Raw genomic sequence first — 24,816 nt, forward strand, 5'->3', positions numbered from 1 at the left:
TGGGTTTGGGTAGCAGCGTGAGGGGATTTCCGGCTGTGAATGGCGCCATCCATTGGTGGTAGGTGGAGGTAAATGAATACGTACGAGGCTTCACTCGGCTTTCCCAAAGCCTTTGGAGACGGCCGGAAGAAAAGAGCTAAGATTTAAAGGCTGCCTTGATTTTGCTCAGAGAAAAGCCCTGTATGCTCGCTGTCGTGCTTCATCGCGCTTCTGCCCTCGCCGGCCAGCGAGGCTGTGGCGTGCCCTCCCATCTGGAAAGATGCTTCCAAATCGCTACTTTCCTAGAAATCTCCCTGCGTGCTGCCAGCCGTGGGCCTGCCTGCGGGAGCGCTAGTATGCCACCTTGCTGGCAGATACGTGCTAATTGGTTTAATCCTTTTATTCTCTGTGAATAAGGGCCTGAAGAAAACCAACTAAGCACGGAAGACATCATAATTAAGGGAAAGTAAGAACTGCGTCTTTCTTGGGTTCTTGGTGTCTCATGATCTGTTCGGTAGATGTCATGGGTTCTTAGCTTGGGGCCCTCCAAGTCCCAGGGTAGCAACCCTGCAGTGTGGTCCATGTGGGGGAATGTTTGTAAGTATCGGTCCACGATTCCTCACAAGCCAAGAGGCACCTCTAGAGATCTCCTGAATGTGCTTCGTGAGAGGGAAAGGGCGCATCATGGCGAAGACTTCTGACAGAGGACTTCCTTGCCATGGGAGCTGTGGCTGGGGTGCAGGACACCCGGCGACAGCCCCCGCTTCTTGGCCCCAGGCCAGGCCTCTGTGCGAGACGCGGCCCCTCTCAGACTCTGCCTTTTTGTCTCTTACCTGGAGGAAACCTCAGTTCTTAGGCTTTCGTGATAAGTGATTGGATGAAGGCAAACATACTATTTAAAGATTCGAGTTGGTAGACCTTTGTCTGAGGGACCGCTGGTGAAGATTTTTTCCCACATTGTGGGTTGTCTCTTCACACTGCTGGTGGTTTCTCTTGCTGTGCAGAAGCCTTTTAATAAGAAGAGATCCCACTTGCTGATTGTTTGTGCTAGTTCATGGGCAACTGAGGTTTTGTTGATAAAATCTTTTCCTACGCCAATGTCTTCAAGGGTTCTACCTAACCTCTGTTCCAGGCGATTCATTTCTATTTTAATATTTAGATCCTTAACCCATTTTGATTTTAGTTTAGTGCATGGTGAGAGATACAGGCCTAGTTTTAATCTTTGGCAAGTTGAAACCCAATTTTTCCAGCACCATTTATTAAAGAGGCTATCTTTCCTCCAGTGAGGGTGTTTGGCTCCTTTGTCGAAGATGAGGTGGCTGAGTGTGTCTGGAGTTGTTTCTGCATCTTCTAATCTGTTCCACTGGTCTTCAGGTCTGTTTCTTTGCCAATATCATGCTGTTTTTATCACAGTAGCTTTGTAGTTGAGTTTCAAATTGAGGATTGTGATACCTCCTGCCATGTCTCCATTACCTAGAATTGCTTTCACTATTCCGGGGCTCCTCTTGTTCCAAATGAATTTTTGGATTGTTTTCCACCTCCAGAAAGAATGGCTGCTATCATGAAATCAACCAATAACAAATGCTGGCGGGGCTGTGGGGAAAGAGGAACCCTGCTCCACTGCTGGTGGGAGTGTAGACTGGTGCAACCCCTGTGGAAATCAGTATGGAGACACCTCAGAGAACTAGGACTGGAAGTCCCATTTGACCCAGCTATTCCACTGCTGGAGATCTTCCCCAAAGAATTAAAAGAATCATACCACAGCGATATACGTGCACCCATGTTTATAGCAGCACAGTTTGTAGTAGCTAAAACTTGGAAGCAGCCCAATTGCCCATCAACTGGAGACTGGATAAAGAAAATGTGATGTTTTTATAGTATGCAGTACTACTTAGCCTTAGAAAATGAGAAATTAGAGACATTTATAGCTAAATGGATGCACATTGAGGCGATACTCTTAAGTGAAATAAGCAGGACACACATGTGTAAATATGGAATAGTTTTTCTAGTGTGAGAACCTGAAAGTGTAAATAAGGACTAAAAGGTATAATAGATAATGTGTAATAAGAAGAAAAGGGGCAAAGGGGAAGGAAGTGGGAGGGGTAGGGGAAAGGAAAGAAGGGAATGGAATTAATATGAGAAAATGAAAAAATGGAAACAAAGTCTTTGTAAATAGGGAGGGATGGAGGGGTTGAAGGGAGGGCAGGGGAAGGGGGAAAAATAAGAACCAAGAGAGATTGTGTAAAGGTGCAAATTCCCAATGATGAATGTCATTATATTGTATACCTAAAATGTACCAATAAAATAAAAATTTAAAAAATACTATTTAAAGGTGTTGTCTCTAAATGGAAAGATAAAGGAATGCGTTTACTCTGGTGTGTGTTCTTAGCCGTCAGAGGGAGCTTTAGGGCTTGGGGAAGACAAGCCCCCATGTCTGTTTCTGAAAGTCTGAGCCTCTGCGAGGACTCCCTTTGTAATAATGTTTGCACTTTATAAATATCTGTCAACTTTTTAAAGGTAGAACAAAAGCGAGTTGAAGCACTTTATCTCTGACTGCTGACCTCCTGAAGGCCTGGTGATGCTGCTGGAGAAGTCCCAAGGCCTCCTAGGTTTCCAGTGGTGCAGCTGAATCCACGGCTCCTCACTTCCGGCTTCCTTGGATTGCCGTGGGTCCTTCCCAGGCCACGCAGGACCCTTCAAATGGGAAACAGGCGGTTCTGCACAAACTGGGAAAGTCTGAGCTCGCTCTCTCACGAGGTTGATGAGAGAAGTCACAGGCAAAAGGCGGTCGGGAGCACGTTTATTGGAAACAAGCAGGGGAAAGAAGCTGGGGGTGGGCTGTCAAGACGGGGCGCCTCGCTAGACCTTCACCCACCCAAGGTGTGGGAATGAAACGTGACCGTGCTTCCTGTAACGCGGATTTTCCCCTCCTCCTCTGGCAGACTTAGTCGATGGGGCGTGGCGGTGTCCGTGTGGAATCAGCTTTACAGCAAGGAAAGGAAGGAGGACGCACAGCTTCGTGGGGGAAGAAGCTTAGGAAGAAACTGCTGCTTTTCCTTTAGCAACGCCCCTCGCTGTCCGTGGGGCACAGCACTGCTGGATGGGTTTGGGGCCCCGGGCCGGGAGAGTATGGGGCTCAGCTCCAGGGGCGCCCTGAGTTCTCAGCTCCGCTCTCGCTGGGCCACGGAAGAGCGCGTGCCTGTGGCAGTCACGCCAGGAGGACGAATCCGGAGACCTTCTTAGTCCCCTCTGACCCTAACCCGCGCCCCGCCACCTGCCCCAGTGGGCCCCTCCCTCCCCCCAGGCCTCACCCGGCACAGGGGCACTGTGCTCACCGAGCTGCTGCTGGCCTCGAATTTGTTGGGACAGGGAGGGGTTTGCGGCTGTTTCCCGTCTGTGCAGCTCCTTGGGTTATGTTTCATACCCGCAGCAAAGTCCAGGCCTGTAGGAAACAGTGAAGCTCATTGTTTTTCCCTTTGACATACATTTGCAGGGCGTCTGTTGTTGTTTTAGTGAAAACCAAGTTGCTGTGCCCGTCAGCACACTGGTCCAGGAAAGGGTCCATCAGCGATCTGCGACTCCTCCTGATTCTAAGATGGACGCCCGCAAACCCTACCCTCAGCGCATTTCACTGTTTAAAAGAGGGAACAAGGGGCAGGGCACAGTGGCACACGCCTGTCATACCAGCGCTCGGGAGGCTGAGGCAGAAGGATCACTTCGAGTTCGAGGGCTGTGTCTGTCTTAAAAAAGCGTTGGGCATGCAGCCTACAAAGCTGCCTTGAAACCCGGGCCCTTCTTGCAATCACTGCCCTTGTGAACTGAAGGCTGCTCCGGGAAATACCTTTCTCTGCCTGTGTGTGTCTCAAACAAGAAGTGCTGGGGAGCCCTCCCCGGCGCATGCTGGCGGGGTTCTCAGGGGCCAGAGGCAGGAGGAGCAGCTGCCAGCCGCCGGGCACTTGATGGACACCTGCCGGCCCTGCTTCCCGGTCCAGGGACCCACGGAGCTGGGCTGTTCGGTTGCAGGGGGCGTCTCCTAGGCTGAGGCAGGACAGCTCCGGCAGCATCCCGAGGGCTCTGTTAGAACTCGCGCTCTGCCTCAGCAGGCTCTGCAGGCCGGGACTCTGGTCACCAGGGACTACACTGGAGCAGGCTCTGCATCTCTCGACCTCTACTTCCTGTTTCCGGCGGATGCACAACTTAGTAGGGTGGGGAAGACCTTTCCTTTTAAAATGTTAATTTTTTTGCTCCATGTTTGCAGTATGTGAGGAGCTGGTACACATTCATAACACATCTCAATTCCTTTTCCATCCCCTTCTTCTCTCCATCTCTTGGGGTAAGACCTTTCCTAATCTGAGCCTCCACCACTGTCAGAAATGTAGAAGGACTACATTATAAGCCCATGGACAACCATGAGGCCACAGATTCTGTCCTGAAATTGCTAAGCCATGACTTGGGACTCCAGTTGATTGCGTGGGAATACTGAGGCTCAGTGCGTAGTGCACACCTGCCAGGAAGCCCAGTGAAGCGGATGTGGCCTCTGCCCCGGCGCACAGAGTGGGGTTTATGGGGTGCTCTGTCGTGGGGGAAGCAGGGACCTGGGGAGGCAGGGGAGCCGCAGCGTGGGCCCCAGAGCTGGCCGCGGGTGCCCCTCGGGCTGGAGCCCCGGGCTGTCCACTTCCAGCCGCCGAGCTGGGCCAGGCACTGGGAGGGCAGGTTCTGTGCGGCCCCGCGCCGCTGCGCCCTGGTTCCCCGGCTTGCTGGTCTGTCCACTGCGTGGTCTCAGCTGATCCCAGCCCTGTCGCTCGTCAGGCTACGCAAGGGACCCTGAGGCACAGGGGTGAGAACCCTGCGTCCTTCCAGACATCACGGAAGGCATTCGAGAAATAGGAACTGCAAAGCGTGTGTCAGGCGCTAAGTACAGAATCTTCTCCCTGGAGCCCGGGCCGCGGAGGCTGAGGCAGTGGCATCTCCAGCCCTGACCGGCCTAGCCCGGGCACTCCCGAGGCCTGGGTGAGCAGGGGCCGCGGGCAGGACTGGGCTGGGCTCCCTGGGTGGTGAGCGACAGCGGCCGAGGAGGGGCCATGACCATGGAGACGCAGGCGCAGCCCGGCAGGCAGCCAACACCGCGGGCTCCATCTGGGAAGCAGCACTGGGCGGGGCCTGGAGCCGGCTCGGTTCTGGTTCTGAGCTCCCTGCGCGGAGTCCCAGGTCTGCCGGCCCCACGCACTGGGCCCACGGCCTCCCTCCACCCCTCCCCCTTTCCCTTCTTTGTTGCATGCGGAACATTGAACCCAGGGCCTTCGCACTGAGTCCATCCCTAGTCCTTTTTAATTTTATTTGGCGCAGGCAGAGTCTAGCTAAGTCCCTAACAGTCCAGGCTGGGCTTGAACGTGAGGTCTTCCTGCCTCAGCCTCCCCAGGCGTGCTGAGTTTACAGGTGGCCACCACCGCGCCTGGCTCAGAACTGTCTGAATAAAAACAGCTTTTATCTCAGAGCTTATACTTTAGTTACATTCTGATTTGCTACTCTTACTGGTAAAAAGCTTCGGGTATTTTCTTTTTTTTGGTACCAAGGATCAAACTCGGGACCTTGTACTTGTAATGCAGACGGCGGAACCACTGAGCTAAATCCCCGGCCCCACTTCGGGTAGAATAGAAGAGTGAGACAACAGGGAGAGAAAAGAGAAGGCAAAAGGAAAGGAGCAGCCAGCGTTTGAGCAGACCAAATAGTTGCCATCAATGATGTTCATCTCCCAGTTGGCCATCCTGCTTTTGAAATAAACGGATCTACAACAACTTTTCCCCATGGGAATCCTTCTGAAATAAGTGAACAATAATTGAAAGGGGAGAACAATTTATTCCTTTTTGCTTCTTTTTAAGTTTCCTTATTTTTCCAGACTACTAAAGCTGCTGAACTGGGTTGCAGTGCTGAATAAATGCTCCGGTCTCTGCCTGGACCTGATTGTCATTTGCCAGAGGCCGCGATCATGGCAGGGCGGTGTCCTGGACCCCTTCGTAGGCTGACACCCACCGAGGCAGGGGCCGGGAACTCGCTCCTCTGCTGCTGAGATCTGAAGATAGGCATCTCGGGCGCATCCCGGAAGGATGGTGACGCCGGCCCACTCTCAGCAGAGCCCAGAGCTGAAGGCAGACACACCGGTCTTGCAGCTGTCGTTGGCCGGGAGGCTCTGCCTCCATACTTCACAGACAGGGCCGCCCTATGCATGGGCGCGTGTGGCGGCTCTCAGCTGTCCAGCAGGAATGAGCCATTGGGACGCCCAGCTGACTGAGAGGCCTCGGCCGCTCCCCTGAGAGCGCTGTCTCACCGAGGCCGTGGCAGCTGGAGGAAGGGGCCCCAGCTGGTGTTAGGACTGAATGTTCGCCCCCCACCCATGGAGGCAACGACCCTTCGTAGCCGAGGCCCAGGCATTTGGCTTTTGGGCTGTCGTTTCTGTGGGTAGAGCTAACCCTGGAGCACTTTGCTCCGCGCTGCGCCTTCCACAGCGCCAAGGCCCAGGACGTCTGCGGCCATGGGGCCTGGCGGGTCTCCCAAGCACGGGGCTCATCTGTGGGCCCTGCCTGCCCTGTGCGCTGTCCACCACCTCTTGCACACTGCTCTGGGCCGCGGTCAAGGTCAGAAGGGGCCACCTGTCTGGACATCCCGCACCGACCGCCACTATCTTCTGGATTATCCCGACTTCCTTCAAGTGTCTGGGCTCAGACAAGACTCCTCCTTCAGGGCCTCTGTCATGAACCCTCCTTCTCTCTGGTCCCCTCTGCACTCTAGCCGGGCCCACTGTCTGTCACTTTCCCATTACTGGATGCAGTACCAAGCCCGCGACTTAGAGGAGGGGAAGTTTAACTTAGCTCACAGTTGAAGGGGGTCCGGTCCATGGTCAGCAGCTGCAAGGTGGGAGCACCATGGTGGAGGGGCGTGGGGGTGCACAGCTGCTCAGTTCATGGTGCCTGGGAAGCTGAGCAGGGGACAGAGCCGGAGAGGAAGGGGAGGGACCAGATAGAGTCCCCAGGGTCGCCCTCCGTGCCCCGGACACGCCCAGGAGCTGCCCACTGACCCGCCGGCCTTTCCTAATGCAGTGGAGTGGACGGGTCAGTGGTCACAGGCACCTTCTTGTCTTGGGTAGGGGGTGGGAAGTTTCTGTTTGGATACAGTTCTCCTTTTTTGGCTGTACTGAATATTCCCTTAGTGGTTTAGGTTTCCAGAAATGAGAGGCAGGAAGAGAACTGCAGGTGACTCCTACTGCTCCGCACTGTCTTCCGCTCCTCACAACTACTTGAATGGGGGGTCTGGGGACGGTGGAGCACAGCCTGAGCAGACAGCAGAGCCCAATCTAGCCCCAGCACGGTCCGGGAGAGGCCTGGCTTGTCCCTTGCCTTTGGGTCCACTGCCGGAGGGGGCACTGTCCAGAGGCGAGGTTGTGGGGAGCAGGTGGAGCGCGGCCTGACACACAGCTCACAGCAGGCGGCACTTTGGGGGCTGCAGCTGGAGGGATGGAACAGCCAGTAGAGCGTACACGTGCGGGTGTGCGTGCGTGCGTGTGCATGCGTGCGTGCGGTCACAGGTCACAGTGTGAAATGCATTGTTTCGGGGTGCTGTCCTGAAAACCTTGCAGGTGACTGGGCGGGAGGCCTCCGTGTGTCCCTGCTTCTCTGTGTGTCCCTGGGGGTCTAAGGACTCACTGGTCAGCAGCTGTGACCATGCAGGGACTCGGGGCGGGGACTTCTCCCGGTGCTGCAAGCCGCGGGGTAGAACCCTTCTCCTGCTCCTGCTTCCCGAGGAGCTGCTTACCCTGGCCCCTTCTCACCTCCAGCGGGGCCTCCTCCAGCACATTCGCATTTCCCTTCCCTCGACTCCCCTCTTCCACACTCTCTCTCCCCTCCGCCTTCCGTCCTCCCTGCTGTTCTCCCACCCATGGCCGCGGAGGACAGGGTTCCAGCCTGTTTCCGCGTGGCTTAGCTCGCATGGGGCCTGGTGACCCTGCGCTGTAGACCTGCGAGCTTGCCAGAGTGTGGACAGCAGCCCTGCCCTGTTGCCCGCACACAGGACTGAGCCAGAGCCTCGATTCCTGGGGACATTCAGGTGCGAGAAGCGCTGCTACGGCCGCGATCATCTTCCTAAGCAAGGAGACCTCTGCAGTCCGCCCTCAAGCCCTTCGGCTCAGTTACCCACAGGCCTGTGGGTGGGATGCAGCCCACGCTCTGCTTCCTGGACAGAGATGGGCCTGCGCTGGGCAGTGATGAGGTCTGGGTGCTGCGAGGTGGGCTCCCACGATGCTCCGTCAGAGGCAAGCGTCTGGCGTCCGACAGGCAGCAGGCCCCTCTGTTATTCGGGTGGTGGCGGGTGATGTTTATGGCTTTGTGACCTGCTGCGGGTTGTCAGATGCCAGCCCAGGACACGCTGGCTCCAGCTGGCACGGAAAGGGGCACTGGGCCGCGTTCTCCCTCCTTGGGAAGCATGGGATGCGTTGCAGGGCATCCACTGCCAACACATTTGTGACAAGTCCTGGGTTCCCTGGGACAGTCTCCGGCCAATGTCTGTTTCTCAGGAAATTATTCACGGGGCCAATTTCACTTCCAGAGCGTCTCGGTGTGAACAGAACCTTGTGCCACGCTGGGTACAGTGGGGCCCAGATGGTGCAGGCATCTCTAGGGACGGAGCAAAAGCGAATTGGACAAGTGGATGGTCCACGTCCCTGATTCTATTTGTTGCCAAGAATCGGAGCCAGGAAAAGATTTCTGCCCAATCAGCGCCCCCCGATACTAGATATTTGGGGGCATTTTGGTCACCTGGAATTTAAGAAAAGAGATCCTGACTTCGTTGGCATCGTACTGCGGGTATGGGCCTATGATGGGACAGAGTGTGAGGTTCCGACGCACGTGTGTAATGTGTGATCGCAGCGTGGAGACGGGCGTCTGGTGCTGCAGACGTTTATCGTTTTGTATTGGAGACATTCCAGTTCTGCTCCATAGGCATTTGTGAAATATTCAGTCAACTGCTGTCAACCACAGCTTGGCGACCGTGCTGTAGACGTCAGAGGTTGTCCCCGCCACCTTGCTGCAGCCCTGTTCCCACCGCCCACCCGCTGTCTGTCCCTCCCTCCGTCACACCTTTCTGTGCCTCTGGTAGCCCTTTGTCTGTTCTCCTTCTTTGAGATCAGCTTTTTAGCTTCCACTCATAAATGTGATTATGGAGAATTTATTTCCCATGGCTGACTTACCACTTAACATAATGACCTTGGGTTCCATCAGTGTTGCTGCAGATGACAGAATGTCATTCTTTTTTATGGCTGAATAATGTTCCATAGATGATATATACAGCACCACATTTTCTTCATCCATTTGTCTGTTGATGGACACTCAGGCTGACTCGACACCTTGGCTATTGTGAACAATGCTGCAAACAGTGTCCATGTGCAGAGCTCTTTGGATGTACCTGGTAGTGGGTTGAAGGACCCTATGATGGCTCTATTTCTAGTTTTTGAGGAGCCTCTGTACAGTTTTCTATAATGGCTGAACTCATAGACGTTTCCAGCAAGGATGTGTACGAGTTTCTCTTTCTTCACCAATATGGTAAACCGTTCATCCAAGAAGGATTCATTCCCAGTATACAAGGCGTCTGGGATGTTCTGAGGGACTCCCACCTTGTGTCCTCTCGGTCTATTCTAGCTGCCCCAGACAGGCCCAGGCTGTATTCCTGGCGCCTTTGAACTCCTGCAGCCGCCATGACACACGAAGAGTGCATTTCTGTGCATCTCCTAGCTGCCGTAGTCTTTGTGCCTCTTGATTCACGCATGGAAGGAGGCGATGGTGTCTGCAATAAGGCGATGCCTGCACTTCCGGTGGGAAGGAGCTCACTACCTTGCAAGTGCCAGCAAGGAGCCCGGTGTTTTAGATCACCTTATTGCAGTGACATCCTGAAACTGAAATTAATCCTGACGCCAGATAGTAAGAGTGGGAAGATGACAAGTCTTCCCGGCACAGCAGTTCCGGAATCGCCTGCATATTTATTCTTGGTTCCTCCTGATGCTTTCCGGGGCTCCTGAGTGGATCACGAGCTCCTTCCGGTGCCTCTACATGGTTCACATGCAGCTCAATGACACTCCCTCTCCTCCCATGCCACCTGGAGCCGCAGGGCGGTCGTTCTGGGGGTTCCGAGGACCTTCCAGGCCAGGCTGTGGCGCTGGGGCTGTGGATGCATGAATGGAGCCCACTGTGACCCTGCGTCTGCCTCGAGCTGGTATTTACTTTTCCAGCCACGCTTGGTTGTGCGAGGTGTTAGGTTTCTCTGAAGCCTCCCTGACTCCTGGCCCTGCGTGAGCTCAGGTTCCGCGTTTCCACCTCCCCAGCCCATGAGAGCCCAATCATCTGGAGGGAGCGTTATTCTTGCTGGCAAAGCTGTCTTCGCTCAGCCCTGGGAGAGCAGACACAGCTGGGCGCGGGCTCGCGGTCTGAGGAATTTGTTTCTGGAGGTCGATGTTTTCAAATGAGCAAACGGCTTATTTCCCATAATGCTCGCCTGTTCACTGTCCGCTCCTCCAGTACCGCCTGCCAGGCCGCGCACCGTGTTCGAGTTTGCCTCCGGAGCCCACTTAGGAGACACCCGGAAGACTCGGTCTGGAAACTCTGCTTTGTTTCTGACCTGAGTACGTCCTGGCTTGGTGTCAGATCTGCTCATCGGATGTGGCACCATGTGCCAGGCGGCCTTCCGGAAGTCCAGGCCTCCCCCCGGCAGATGGTGCACTGGCCGCCACCCCGAGGAGCCCAGGGAGGGACTGTGGCTTCCACACTGGGCTGGAGGGAGCTGAGGAGTGTGCAGGCTTCCTGGCCTGTGCTGGGGCCAGAGTCAGACCCTAAGAGGTAACCACTAGAACACTCAGTACTTCAAAGTACATGGATAGTTTACATATGCCATAAAGATCTCAAAAAACCCTCAGTCGGGATCACTTCTCACCACTTCCTTAATATGCTAACACATAGATTCTGTCTGTTTTGACAGATGTAGCCAGTAATTAAGCAGTCTGTATTCAGTCAGTTAGAAGCAGCTCAGAGCACAGCTTGTAATAGCTGAATCTTGGAAGTGGCTTGTCTGTCCATCAGCAGATGAAGGGACAAAGCAAATGTGTTTACACACAATGGAGGACTACTCTGCCATAAAGAAGGAGAAACTTGAGTCATTTGTAGGAAAACAGATGCATCTTGAGACCATGATGTTAAGTGAAATCAATCAGACACACAGCTCAAGTATGACGTGATTTTTCTTCTATGAGACACCAAAGTATAAATAAATTAAAGAGCAAAATAAACGATGACATGAAGCAGGGAGCTAGACCTTTCACGAATGGGAAAGAGAGGAAGAAATGGAGGAGGGAGAGGCAGAGGAACAGGGCCGTAACAGGATGAGGACGAGTCGCAGGCACGCACACCTCCCCACGAGGGCTGTAAACACCCTGCAGTGCAAACGTGGACCAAAACATAAAAACAATGTGAGGCAGTAAAAGTCCTGTTGGCAGTTCAACTTGCAGCGGCAAAGAAGAGCAAAGAAGAGCTAGTCACTGCCCTCATTCCGGTGTGAAAGACAGTCCAACATTCCCAGGAGAATCCCCCACATACAATAAAAACGAAAGAGAAACCGGAAGCCGCTACGGCCAGTGGCGTGGAGGACAGGAGCGTGGAGGAGAGGAGAGGAGAGGAGAGGAGGGGAGAGGAGAGGAGGGGAGAAGAGAGGAGCATCCTTGGAGCGGAGGCACCAGAGGCCCCGAGATACAGGCCCAACCTGGGCCAGGCCAAGCCGGGGGTGCGGCTGAGCTCCAGTTTGCACTGGCTCGGGAAGGGCGTGGGCCTGGTGCCTCCCTCGAGCTCTCCATCCTCCTCCAGTCCTCGGGGCCCGCAAAAGCCCGCTCCAACCTGCTGCCCTCCACCACGGGACGTCAGAGAGGCCAGGCAGGGCGCACACAGCAAGGGGAACCTCGCTCTTGCCCAAAAGGGCCTTTCTAGGTCTGATCTCGGCCAGTCCCGGGTGGCATCAGAGATCGGGGATTTGAATCCGACTGTCCGCTGTGCCGCTCGTCCACCTGCATCCACCTCACGGCTGCGCGGTCCCCAGCGCCTCCCTGCTCCCGCTGCCTCAAGTCCACTCCACACCACAGGCGCGGGTCGGGTCTCTAAAACAACCCGGCAGCCGGTCAGCAGCTCCTGCTGGCTCAGATGGTGCAAACCCAGCAAACCGGGCCTCTCCGGAGCCTGCGGGGCCAGTGCCCCGCACCACTCGCCTTTCTGAGGGTTTTCGGGCACACGGCCCTTCCTGTGGCCTGCAGTGCTGGTCACTGGCTTCTCGCTCCCACCCTGTCAGAGCCGCGCACCAGTCTCCGGAGCACTCACTGCACGGTGGGCCGGAGGGTCTCCATCTGAGGACCTTGGCCATCTCCTCCTGACTCGCAGTCCCGCCTTGCAGGCCGGTTTCCTCAGGGCTCTACTCCAGCCTGGTTGGCCAGCGAAGATCCGCTCCCCGAGGCAGGGGCTGGTGATGCCTCCTTCGCCCGGCTTCCTCTGCACGCAGTGCTTGGCACTCGGAAGGTGTGTTCAAGAAATGCTCACGGCGTGGACGCACAGAAGAGCCTGGCGCAGTGGTGCAAGGCGGAGACAGGAGGATCACAACTCGGGGCCCGTCTGGACTGTGCAGGGAGTGAGGGAGCCCCCATCTCAAGAAATGAAAAGGAGCCGGGATGCAGCTCAGTGGGGAGAGCCTGGTACATCCCTGGCACCCCGCCCCAAACAGAACTGTTCTCTGTTTAACAGCTCCGCTTTCTGGCATGTTTTCTGAATCTGAAGTCAGCAGTCACAACACCACTCGGTGCAGTTCCTGGGGGGATCCCTCTGCGGGCTGAGTTCCTGAGGCAGTGGGAGAGCTGTTACCTGGCGGTTCTGAGGCTTCTTTCTGCAGTCAGCACCGCAGTGCCTTCCTCCCTCACGTGGAACGGCCACCTGGTGAGCCACCCTGTTGTTCTCAGGCCATCGCATCCTCCTTGTCGTCCACCAGAGAGGCCGTGTCTCCATCCCCCGGCCGGCTGCTTAGAGATCCAATGAACGCGCCAGTTCAGCTTCCGCTCAGTTCACGGGCAGATACGCTGCATGCCCCTAGAGACACTGATGATTTAATCAGGAACACGGACCCCTGTATTAAACAGAGCACAAAGTTGAGTGAGTGCTGTCTTGGTGACATTTTCAACTGGATGCCTGTGGGTTTCGAGTTCTCAACATTTCCAGAAAGAACCTGGTGAATTACAATACCCAGTAGTAGGTGGCCTTGTGGACGGCAGTCCCAGGCGGCAGGAACAGACTCTGTGTTCTGCTGCATGATACACAGTCAGTGGGAAACGTGCAATGTCAAACTGGAAGCACATTTTCTTCTCAACTTTGAAACATGTGGTTCTCGTAGTGATAATGAAGAGCATACGCTCATAAGAACATTTACATTACTTCTGTAAAAATCAGTACTTTCTGTTAAGAAACCATGCTTTCTCGGAAATAAGGACCAAGGAATGTTTTGTAGGGAGAGGAAGCATACAGCCTTAGGGCAGGGAGAGTCCGCCCCCTCTGCTCTTCCCTTTCGCCTTGCAGGTGTCAGGCGAGTGCTGTGTCATAGAGCTCCCCCCACTCCCACCTCTTCAGCCCTACCCTCTCACAGGACTTCAAGTTATACTTAAATCCTATTTTCTGTGCTTGTGGTTTATTCTGAGTGGTACTTTCTTTTTCTATGAACCTTATCCTTAGGGGGAAAAAATGTAAAATTGGTATGTTTTAAAAAATGACTCTTCAGGCCGGGGGTGTAGCTCAGGGACGCAGCACCTGCTCGGCAAACTTGAGGCCCTGAGTTCAGTTCCTGGTGCCAAAAAAAACAAACCCCGAAAAACAAGGCCCTTCCGGCTTTCCCTGTTCTCTGTTCCTGGGCACGTTGGCTTGATGGTCCTTACTGCAGCTTCTAACTTTATCGCCCCCTTAATTCTCCTGGCCTATGGTGAAGCTTACCTATCTGGATTTCTGCTTCTTTATACCTGAAACTCACTGATCATCATGGTAATCCGTAAGGTTCAGGAGAAGGTAAAGAAAAAGCGGAACCAGCTAGGAAAGTCTCTCTATTTAAAAAGAAATAGATCAAACTTCCCTTTGGTCCAACATTTTCAGTCCATACCAGCGGCCGTCTCGAAATGCCCAGGGTCGACGGAGAAGCTCCTCTGTGGGCTTCACTGCTGGCACCGTTTTCTTTAGGGGCTTTTTCTCCTGAAGACCGGGAGGAAGCGGCTGCATGGGCCCCCACACGGCCCCCAGTCCCCTCACTCGGTTCCTCATCCCTGTGCTCCTCCCGCTGCAGGCAACTCCCCAGCTCCCTGGGATGACCACGAGGGGCAGGCTGCCCAGCCGGGCCTCGGGTCTGTGGAATTCCTCGCACGCCTACTGCCTCTTCTCCTCCACTCTGGCCAGCCTTGTGTTTTTTCTTAGCTGTTTCTTATACAGATGGCCAGCCTTTTATCCAGACACGACTCCTACTCCGGGGGCTGCACCCCAAGATAATCTCCTTTAACCAGAATGCTCGAGGTCCTCAAAGCGTCACCTTTTACTGTAAATGTGGATGCAAAACTAACGTGATTTTTTACACTGTACACAAGATAACCATGTCTTCTTTCGTGTCTCCATAAGAAAGTCAGGAGAATATGGGGACATTTTGCATAATTTTTGATACACCTGGAGATTTAGAATTCTGGACAAAGTTATTTCCAAAACTTGCCTGCTGAAGCAAGAATACAGGCCCAAGATCTCACCATCTCCCTGTCTTCACTCCCAAGACCTGAGCTGTAGTCATCAACACTCTTGCTGTCCAAGTCAGCAGAAGTGACGATGAAGGACGATGCCAGGGAAACTCAAAGCCATGGCCGGTCCCCTGACTTGACTGGCAGGGGCAGTGGGGAAGCAGGAGCCCCAGGGGAGCGAGGCCCAGGAGTTGCTTTTTCGTGGAGGAGAGTAAGTCCCACGAAACCTTTCGTAAGGGCGCGGTGATGCTTTGTGTTTCTGGGCCCCAGGACTCACCAGTTGACTAGAGGTAAACACATCTAACCACGCTCAGTCCCGGTTCCCAGCATCTATTCATCCACCCTCTTTGGAACCTCTTTGGGCTTCTGATGAAGAAACTACTGTTGAACATGTGGTAGGTGAAAACATAAAGATTCAGAATTTAGAAGAGAAAAAGCATTTGATAAGTATTTGGTGGCTGGACAAATCTGGGCACATATTTGAATTCTACCTTTGCCTCTCATTTCTTCAGTGACCTTGAAAAGTGGCTTAACCATTCAAAACTTTAATTTCCTCCCCTGTAGAATGGGAACCCTGTTACCTTCCTCATAAGATTGCTGTGAGAATTAAATGAACATGTGTGAAACATACAATTCAGTGGTTTTTAGAAAGTGGATTCGTGCCATAGGGGCAGTAATCCCAGCTACCGCGGCATTGCTATTGGAGCGCAGTGTCAGCATCGAAGACTCGTTCCGTTACAGTTTGCTGTGTTGAAGGTCTTGGTGTGCTTCTCCTGTGTCGCCACTGAGTGGTTCCTCAGTGTAGCTCTGGGTACACTGCAGAGGCTCAGTAACTGTTTATTGCTGTACTCTCCCAGAGATAGAAAACGGAATTGGTCCATTCTTCCCTTAGCCCTTCAGACCACACAGCTTCCTTCATTGGTCACAAGATTATTGCAACGAGTCTGATTGTATGAAAAATGCCAGATCACTCCCGTAATGCTGAAATGACCACTAGTGTCATTGTCTCCGACACTGCCCTCATCACTGAGACGCCGTACTTGACAGCTGCAACCTAAAAGAGGAAGAGTTCATTTTGGCTAACACTTTGTAGCATTTTCAGCCTGCAGTCAGCTGGCTCCAAGGCAGAATGGCACGGCTGAAGGGTCTGGTGGAGGAGAGGTGTTCAAGGCATGGCGGACAGGAAGCAGAGAGAGGTCCAGAGAGGAGTCCGGGAGGGAGATGAACTCTTCCAGGTCAAACCCACAGTGACCCACCTCTTGCAGCCAGAGCCCCGCTTCCAACAGGAAATCAGCTATCAACTGGGGGAAGACAGATGGTCAAGCTCTGCAGACACATCTTCCTCTGCAGCGTCCTGTCTGCATCTCACATTCCTTCTCTTCCACAGAGCCATGTTCCCTGGGGTTTATTCCCTTGTGGCACCTTCACCCCATCTTGGGGCTGGGCTCGAGCAAGGGACTTGGGGACGGTGACAGTGTGATCCAGCAGGAGTCTGTGAACACTGGCACGTGGAGGCTTGTCTCCTGGGAAGCTTCCTTGCCATAGAGGAGCTTGGGATGGGCTGCAGGATAAGAGAGATTACGTGGCATGCCCTGAAGGACGAGGGCCAGCATGGCTGCTCCTTTCAAAGAGCTGAGCTTTCCACTGAACGCAGCACTTAAGTGACCAGATACACTGCTTGGCGAAGGGAAACTACCCAGCTTTGCCCAGCAAACCACAGGCTTGTGAAATACAGTGAAACATTGTTACATGAAGACATGGATTTTGGAGTGGTTTGTTTAGCAATAGGCGATGGATCTATAAGGTCTTTCCTCCTTTCCTCTAGGGCCTCAGACAGGGACAAGGGCGGATAGTATTTCCTGATGTGTCCCCCCAGTGCATCTCAGTGTTTGCAGTAGGGACAGCCCTTACTGGGCCTGGTGAGATTGTGCCTCCTCATATGCCTTCAGTTTACTCACGCAAACACTGAGGCTCAGCAGCAGTGAGTGGCCTGCCCAGAGACACCCGTCCATGGCTCCTGGCTCAGCATCCAACTCTTTGTCTGCGAAGAGTCATCAAAACAGACCTCTAGTTTCAAAGAAGATCATTTCACTTACGCAGAACAGCTTTTTCTCCTGTGCTCATGCAGCGGTCCCTGTTGAGCGGACATGATCCATTTCTAATTTGAAACAATAATCAGGAGTGCTAATGAGAGTCCTGTTGGCCATGGAAACCAGAAGCTCATTTAGATGCTGGCAGGATGACAAATGAATGTCTTCAAAGGAATAAAGAAATAATTCAAAATGATTCTTGCTAAAATTTGCAGTAGACTTTTAAGCATACAAATCATGCTTCTCCTAGTTCTGCAAACCTGCTCATTATGCCCTATCAACTGAGCCCTTTCTTGGTGAGTGTTCAAGACACACAGTGAATACACAACGTGTGTCAGTCCTCGCACACCAGCGGACCTAGGGTAAAGGTCAGTTCACCTACGCAGGCTCCTGCGTATTGGCGGGTGCGGACTCTGAAGGAGGGCCAGTCTCCTTGCCGGCTGACGAATGCACAGCCAGGGCCCGGTGGGCTCAGCAGTCGCACTTCCTAAGGTCCTCTATTTCCTTTTAAGAAACAGCTTCGATTTCTGAGGACCTTGCCATCATTTCCTCATTCCCTTTGTGGGTCAAGAAAACATTTCCCTACATGCGATGCATCTTCTCTCTTTCCCATTCATCGGGCAAGGGGTGTGATCTATGTCCCAGTGTGACAGTCACATTCCTGAGGAACCTCTTTATAGAAATCACTTTAAAAATAATTATTTCAAAGGCAAAATAGGACATTTGGGGCTGGGCCATTTAGCCTTACAATAATAGAGTAATTTTGCCTGCAGGCATTTCAATAATACTGGTGTTTTTATAGCTTTAAGTCTGTAGTTATAAACCTAAATATCCCTGGGCAAATTCAGCCTTGATTACATCTAGCTTTTGATCAAGAGAAATGGTCTTTGCTTTTCTATCCTCTGCAAGACTCGTATTGGCACAAGGCTTTTAGCCCTTTTTCTCACATTTATCATCCACTGTTGGATAATCATATCACAAAGCCACTCAAACAAAGAAGCTGACGGGAAGGTTTTTCCTCTCGTCTGATATAATGTGCATAATGAAAATCATGTGCTCCACTGCCTACTTAACAGCTCTTTTAATGCCTACCTAATGTCAGGCCCTGGGCTGCGGATGTTCTCGGGGGTGTGGAATGGATGTCTCAGAAACACACACACACAAGGCAGTGTCGTGGTGCTGAGTGGAAGGAGAAAATAAGCAGGTTCAGGGGGAACCAGGGGCTCCTTTTGAGCCTTGGAGACACTGGGGGGGGACTGACATGATGGGAGCCGTTAGAAGTTTTGCACAAGGCAGTGACATTGCACGGTCTGTATTGAGAAGCCCTGCTGTGGTTTGAGAGCAGTCTCTAGAAGGTGAAAAGGGGTAAGTAGCAAAGTTAGCGGGGGCTGTGCTAGCCTGAGCTCCTCCATGGGCCTGAGACGAGCGAGGGCTTTTGTGCAGGCAGTTTATCTTGGGTAGTGGTCGAAGAAACAGAAGTGGAGAAACTGCAATGCGTTGGAAGAGAAAAGGGGCGAAGTCCGAGTGCGCGAGACGCTGATAAAAGCAGGGCTCTACCCCACTGCAGACCGCTGGGCCCCTTTCTTGTCACCCACAACTTAGAGTAGGTGAGGTTTGTTAGAGGGGTCTGGCAGGGAGAAGCTGCCCGAGTGAGCTTCAGCCACAGCCCGCCTCTGGGCCGAGTCTCCTGGAGGAGCTGCAGGTAGAAAGGTAGCAGATCCAGATCGCAGGTGTGGGTGTCGGAGCCCGTCTGCCCACTCCCTTCGCGGTGTGCAGACCTCTGCACCCTGGTTCCTGCACGGACCAGGCCTCAGCAGCTCCCCTCCCAGGCAGCAGGGACAGAGCAGGGGCGGCAGGGGAGGGCTGGGGACAGGAGAGCAGAGCGGGACACAGCCTGAGGGGGTGCGGGTGGCCTGCTGAGGTGCTGGGGGGCGGGGCCGGGCACGAGTACCTCCACACAGCTCGGGGTAGACGTGCACGGGCGCGGGAGTAGCTGTGTTTCCATGGCAAGGACCGGCCGTGCATTTCATGACACTGCTTCTGAGAGGAGACCCCTGCACAGTGCTGCTGCACCCCACGCATGCAGGTACCTGCTTTGTAGGCATCAAAGCTCACCACTTAAAGCCAGGAAATCGATGAATGAAGATTTAATCAGGATAGGGAGGGGTAACTATGAGATTTTTTTTTTCTGGAACCAGGGATCAAACTCAGGACCTTTCACTTGCAAGGCAGGTGTGGCACCATTGAGCTAAATCCCTGGCCTTCTCCATTGCCCCTTGCAATGTGCCTGCCTCCCTGTCTTAATTTGTTTAGGGTGCTATAAAAATATACCTTAACTCTAAAGTTGCTGGAGTGTAAATTGGTACAACCACTATGGAAATCAGTATAGAGACTCTTCAAAACACTAAAACTGGAGGTTTTGACCTCCACGGAAGGCAATGCATGTATGAATCTGACTGTACTATTCTCTAGGTACGTGTACAGCAAAACATTGTGCACATATATATAAGAAAAGCTATGGCCCACACCTGTAACCCCAGCGGTCAGGAGGCTGAAGCGGCAGGATCACCATGAGTTCGAGGCCACCCTGGGCATAGTGAGTTCAAGTCCAACCTGAACTGAATAGCGAGACCCTTCTCAACAAAAAAAAGCTAATTTAAAATAAAAGATTTAATAACCTGCAAGCCAGCCTCTGTAGGCTTTGACGTTTTGTGTGTGTAATATATTTGATAGATTGCAGATGCAAACAAAGGCGAGGTAATGGGAACAAGCTTGAACTCGCTGTACCTTTAGACAGGAAAATGGATTTTGGTTTAGACAGCGTCTGAAAGAGCAGGAGACTTATGGACGATGTTGAAAATGTCTGTTTCAAGGTTAAAAACAAAACAAAGCAAAACAAAAGATTAAAAACTGAAAGATTATCCCTCCGCTGGCCATGGTTATTCCAGTTTCTTATATCACACGAACTCAAAGCCAGGAACACAGTTTTCATGGCATGAAACTCAGCGTTCTGAAGAATAATGTGCATCAGGGTGGTTCTCAGGAAAAGAAGAACAGCTGCAGTCTGTGTTAAAAAACCTCGTGGTTGAAGGTGCCTAGGAGAGTGATTCTGAGCAGAGCAGTTGGAGTGTTGGCAGATCGGCAGTGGAGAGGTAGCCGAGACGTGAGGCGAGGCTGGGGAGCAGCGTCTCCCACGGGTGCAGGACCCCGCCCTTCTGCATTGTAATCACTCTCCACAGCCGCTGCAGGGTTTCTGTTTATCCTCACTGAGGAAAAGGGACATACTACTACTGCTAGTGCTGCAGCTGCTGCTGCTGTCCACTTAACAAGTCCTTTTTCCCCTAAGTACTATTCCCAGCTTCACCCCCAGATATGCACTGACAAAGAACAAATTTGGGGAGATGATGTGAGAATTCTTGGTGGAGAGAGACACCTTTTACTGAACATTTACTCTTTCCTACCCACTCCAGTGTGGAAGGAAACTTCTTGGGCTCTCGAAGACCAGGCTATGCCTGGGACAGAAGCAAGAGGGAGCTTTGTGTTAGAAAGTAGAGCAAGAGACAGTGATGTGGAATCCCAGGACTGCCGTAGCAGCAGGTGAAGGAAGAGTTGGCCCCCCGGCCCGAGCAGGAGAAGCCGGCGGAGAAAGGCCCTGCCGGGAACTACTTCCAGTGAAGCGTGTACTTCTGACCCCATGAACCTTCCTGGGGAAGGTCCTGACTCAGGGGCAGGGCTGTTTGCTTACAAAGCGGACAGGGAGCTGAGGTACTCTGGGCTGTGCAGCCATGGAGGGGTCCGCACCTGGTGACTCATGAGGCAAAAGAGCTAGTGGTGGAGAGGAGGAATTTGAAGCCCACCTCTAGCCAGTTGCAGTTTTTCTCCATTAGCCCACGCCGGTTTGTCCTCAGCCTTTCTCTGTGCTCTTCGATCTTGACCTCTAGGTTCACTGTCCCTAGGCTCTCAACCTGACTTCCAGCTGACTTCGATCGTGGGAAGTACTGGCAGAAGACTGCAGGGTGGTGGAAAGGACAGAGGCTGTTTCCTCCAAAATGTGAACTGGGCAGTGGCTGGTCTCACTCATATTTGCAGTGCTCATGTAGGTTCAGCTACGACTCTCTGTCCATGTCCCCGTGGGCTGGACAGGGACGATGCCCCCACCAGTAGACCTTGGGGCTGTTACCATTCTGTTCTCTTCATTCTGTCCACATCTTTCTTCATTCTCCATTGTCCCTTGCAATGTGCCTGCCTCCCTGTCTTAATGTGTTTAGGGTGCTATAAAAATATATCTTAACTCCAAAATTGCTGGAATGTAAATTGGTACAACCACTATGGAAATCAGTATAGAGATTCTTCAAAAAACTAAAACTGGAGGTTTTGACCCAGCTGTCCCCTTTCTAGGTATCTTCCTGAAAGAGTTGAAAGTATCAAACCACAGCAATATATCCACACCCATGTTTACAGCAGCACAATTTATAATAGATAATTTTGAAAACAGCCCATGTGCCCATCAACAGATGAATGGATAAAGAAAATGTGGTATTTATGTACAATGGAGTACTACTCTGCCATAAAGAAGGATAAACTTGAGACATTTTTAGGTAAATGGATGCATCCCAAAACCATAATGCTAAGTGAAATAAATCAGACACACAAGTTTAAATATCACATTGTTTGTCTTGTGTGAAAAACCCCAAAAATATTTTTTTCCTCAATACCAGGAACTGAACTCAGGACCTTGTGCTTGTCAGGCAGGTGCAGTGCCACTGAGCTACATCCTCGGCACCCCAAAGAGTAAATAAGGAGTGAAAGAGAGGATACATACCAGGAAGTGGGAAGAACATTTTCAAATGGGAAGGGGAACAAAGGAGCAGGGAAAGAGAAGGAAAAGAAGGGAAAAGGGATTTTAAAAAAGAGAATGGAAGGAAAAATGGAAACAAGGTTTTTGAAAAAGGGGAAGGGAAGGGATGGAGGGAAAAAGAAGAATTAACAGGTAAGACGTATTATGTACAGGTACAAATTCCCTATGATGAATATGATCACTATGTAAAGCAAATATGTACTAACAAAAATAAATTTAAAATACACCTTAAACAGATCAGCATATAAATGGTGCAACTTTACTTCTCATAGGAAGGGGCCCCAGGCAGCTGAGTCAAGGCGCTGGCAGACGCAGCGTCCCCAGAGGTCAGCGTAGAGCACCTCTGGGTGTGTCTGCCATGGTGCAGTGGCAGAGGCCTCCCTTCCTGTCCCTTTCATGAGGGTGGTGAGATCATGGATGAGCTGTCGCCTGCCCAGGGCCTCTCTGCCCAGGCTGCCACTTGGGACTGGGGAGCTCAGTGCAGGAGCTCTGAGGGTGAGAAGTCTCAGTCCATTCCCCTTCCGGACCCGTGCTGTGTGCATGACCATGAACCAGTCACTCAACTGATCTCCCATCTGCAGACGAAGCCAACCACAGGATATACACCTGAGACTATCGGAGGATTCATGTAAGGCACTTTCCACACAACAAGAATTACCAACGGCTGCAGATACCGCTCCCATTTCATCCTTACAACAAGTTTAAGGCACAGGCACCTTCTTATTTTACATCTGGGGAAAGGAAACTATAACACAATGAAGTTTTTTCCCCCCCTTTGGAATTGAATCTTCATTTAGAGACTTTTTTCCATTGAGTTTATTGGTACATTTTAGGTATACTATACAGTTACATTCATCGTTGGGCTCTTGTACCTTTATATGATGTATCTGGGTTCTTATTTTTCCCCCTTCACCCCCTCCACCCTTCCGTATTTACAAAGACTTTGTTTCCATTTTTTTCCTTTTCTCATATTTTTTCTTTTCCCTTCCTTTCCCCTACTCCTCCACTTCCCCTACTCCTTTAGAACTTTTCTTCCTGTTTCACAATATCAATTATACATTTTGATTCTTATTTACACTTTCAGTTTCTCACACCAGAGAAACTATTCAGTATTTACACATATGTGTCCTATTTATTTCGCTTAAGAGTATGGCCTCAATGTACATCCACTTAGCTATAAATGTCTCTAGTTTCTCATTCTTTATGGCTGAGTAGTACTCCATTATATATATATATATAAAACCAACCCACATCTTCTTTATCCAGTCCTCAGTTGATGGGCAATTGGGCTGTTTCCAAGCTTTAGCTATTACAAACTGTGCCACTGTAAACATGGGTGCACATATATCACTCTGTTATGATTCTTTTAATTCTTTGGGGAAGATACCCAGCAGGGGGATAGCTAGGTCAAATGGGACCTCTAGCCCTAGTTCTTTGAGGTATCTCCATATGGATTTCCACAGTGGTTGCACCAGTCTGCACTCCTACCAAAAATGGAGAAGGGTTTCTCTTTCCCCACAGCCCCACCAGCATTTGTTATTGGTTGATTTCTTGATAGCAGCCATTCTTTCTGGGGTGAGGTGGAATCTCAGTGTTGTTTTCATCTGCGTCTCTCGAATGACCAGTGATGTTAAACATTTTTTCATGTTTATTTGCTACTTTTACTTCTTTGTCTGGGAAATGTCTGTTCATTTCAGATGACCATTTTTGAATTGGGTCTCTTTATATTTGGGGGGGGTGATTTTTTTTTTATACTTCTTTGTATATTCTAAATAGTAGAACTTTGTCTGAGAAACAGCTGGTAGAAAAATTTTTCCACATTGTAGGTTGTCTCTTTGCTCTGTTAGTAGTTTCTCTTGCAGTGCAGAAGCTTTTTAATAAGATGAGGTCCCAGTTGTTGATTCTTGGTGCTAGTTCCCGTGCTACTGAGGATTTGTTTATTTTCCTATGCCAATGTCTCCGAGAGTTCTACCTAACTTATCTTCAGAAAGTTTAGTGTTTCTGTTTTAAAATTTATATCTTTAATCCACTTGGATTTTAATTTAGTACATGGTGAAAGATAGGGGTCTAGTTTTAATCTTTGGCAAGTTGAAATCCAGTTTTTACAACACCATTTATTAAAGAGGCTATTTTTCCTCCAGTGAGGATGGTTGGCTCCTTTGTCCAAGATGAGGTAGCTGAGTATGTCTGGAATTGTTTCTACATCTTCTAATCTATTCCACTGACCCTTGGGTCTGTTGCTTTTCCAGTACCATGCTGTTTTTATCATAGTAGCTTTGTAGTATAGTTTTAAGTTGGGGCTTCTGATACCACCTGCCATGTCTCTGTTGCCTAGAATTGCTTTTGCTATTCTAGGTCTCTTCTGGTTCCAAATGAATTTTTGGATTGTTTTCTCTAGTTCTATAAAATATATTGTTGGAATTTCAATCAGCATTGCATTAAATCTATATAGCAGTTTTGGAAGTATGGCCATTTTCACTATATTTGCTCTTCCTATCCAGGAACAGGGGATGTCTTTCCATTTTCTTGTATCCTCTTGGATCTCTTTTTTCAGAGTGCTGTATTTTTCAGTGTAGCGGTCTTTTGCTTCCTTTGTTAGATTGATTTCTAGATATTTCATTTTTGGGGATGTTATTGTGAAAGGAATTGTTTCCCTAATTTCTCTCTCAGTGAGTCTGTTATTTGTGTACAAGAAGGCTATTGATATTTGAGTGTTGACCTTATGTCCAGCTACTCCACTGAATCTTTCAATTAAGTCTAGAAGTCTTTTGCCGGAGTTTTTTGGGTCTTCTGTGTAGAGTATCTTATCGTCAGCAAATAATGTCAGTTTAACTTCTTCCTTTTCTATCTTTATTCCTTTTATTTCTTTCTCTTGTCTAATTGCTGGGGCTAATGTTTCCAGAACAATATTGAACAGAAGTGGTGACAGTGGGCATCCTTGTCTTGTTCCTGATTTTAGTGTGAAAGTTTTCAGTTTTGGGCCATTTAGTATCATGTTGGCTGTTGGTTTTTCATAGATAGCCTTTATCAAGTTAAGATAAAGACCATCTATTCCAATTTTCTGAAGG

The 24,816-nt window shown here is 51.0% G+C and overlaps 1 protein-coding gene across 3 annotated transcripts in view; it reads left to right on the forward strand.

The window, feature by feature from the left end:
* The window catches only part of Ccdc34 (coiled-coil domain containing 34), a 59,589-nt gene that overhangs the window by 20,664 nt on the left and 14,109 nt on the right, over positions 1 to 24,816 (forward strand). The window contains exon 6 of one of the 3 annotated variants that reach the window (XM_021263946.2): positions 5,553 to 5,905. The exons of the other annotated variants lie outside the window; for them this stretch is intronic. Within the exon in view, the coding sequence (XP_021119605.2) occupies positions 5,553 to 5,629 (77 nt within the window). The 3' untranslated portion in view covers positions 5,630 to 5,905. Of the gene's footprint in view, positions 1 to 5,552; positions 5,906 to 24,816 lie in introns of those variants that run through there. 3 annotated transcript variants of the gene reach the window in all.

The sequence above is a fragment of the Heterocephalus glaber genome, unplaced genomic scaffold (assembly GCF_053883595.1).
Source record: "Heterocephalus glaber isolate CG9 unplaced genomic scaffold, H.glaber_assembly_v1.0 deba00001428, whole genome shotgun sequence".
Classification (NCBI taxonomy): domain Eukaryota; kingdom Metazoa; phylum Chordata; class Mammalia; order Rodentia; family Bathyergidae; genus Heterocephalus; species Heterocephalus glaber.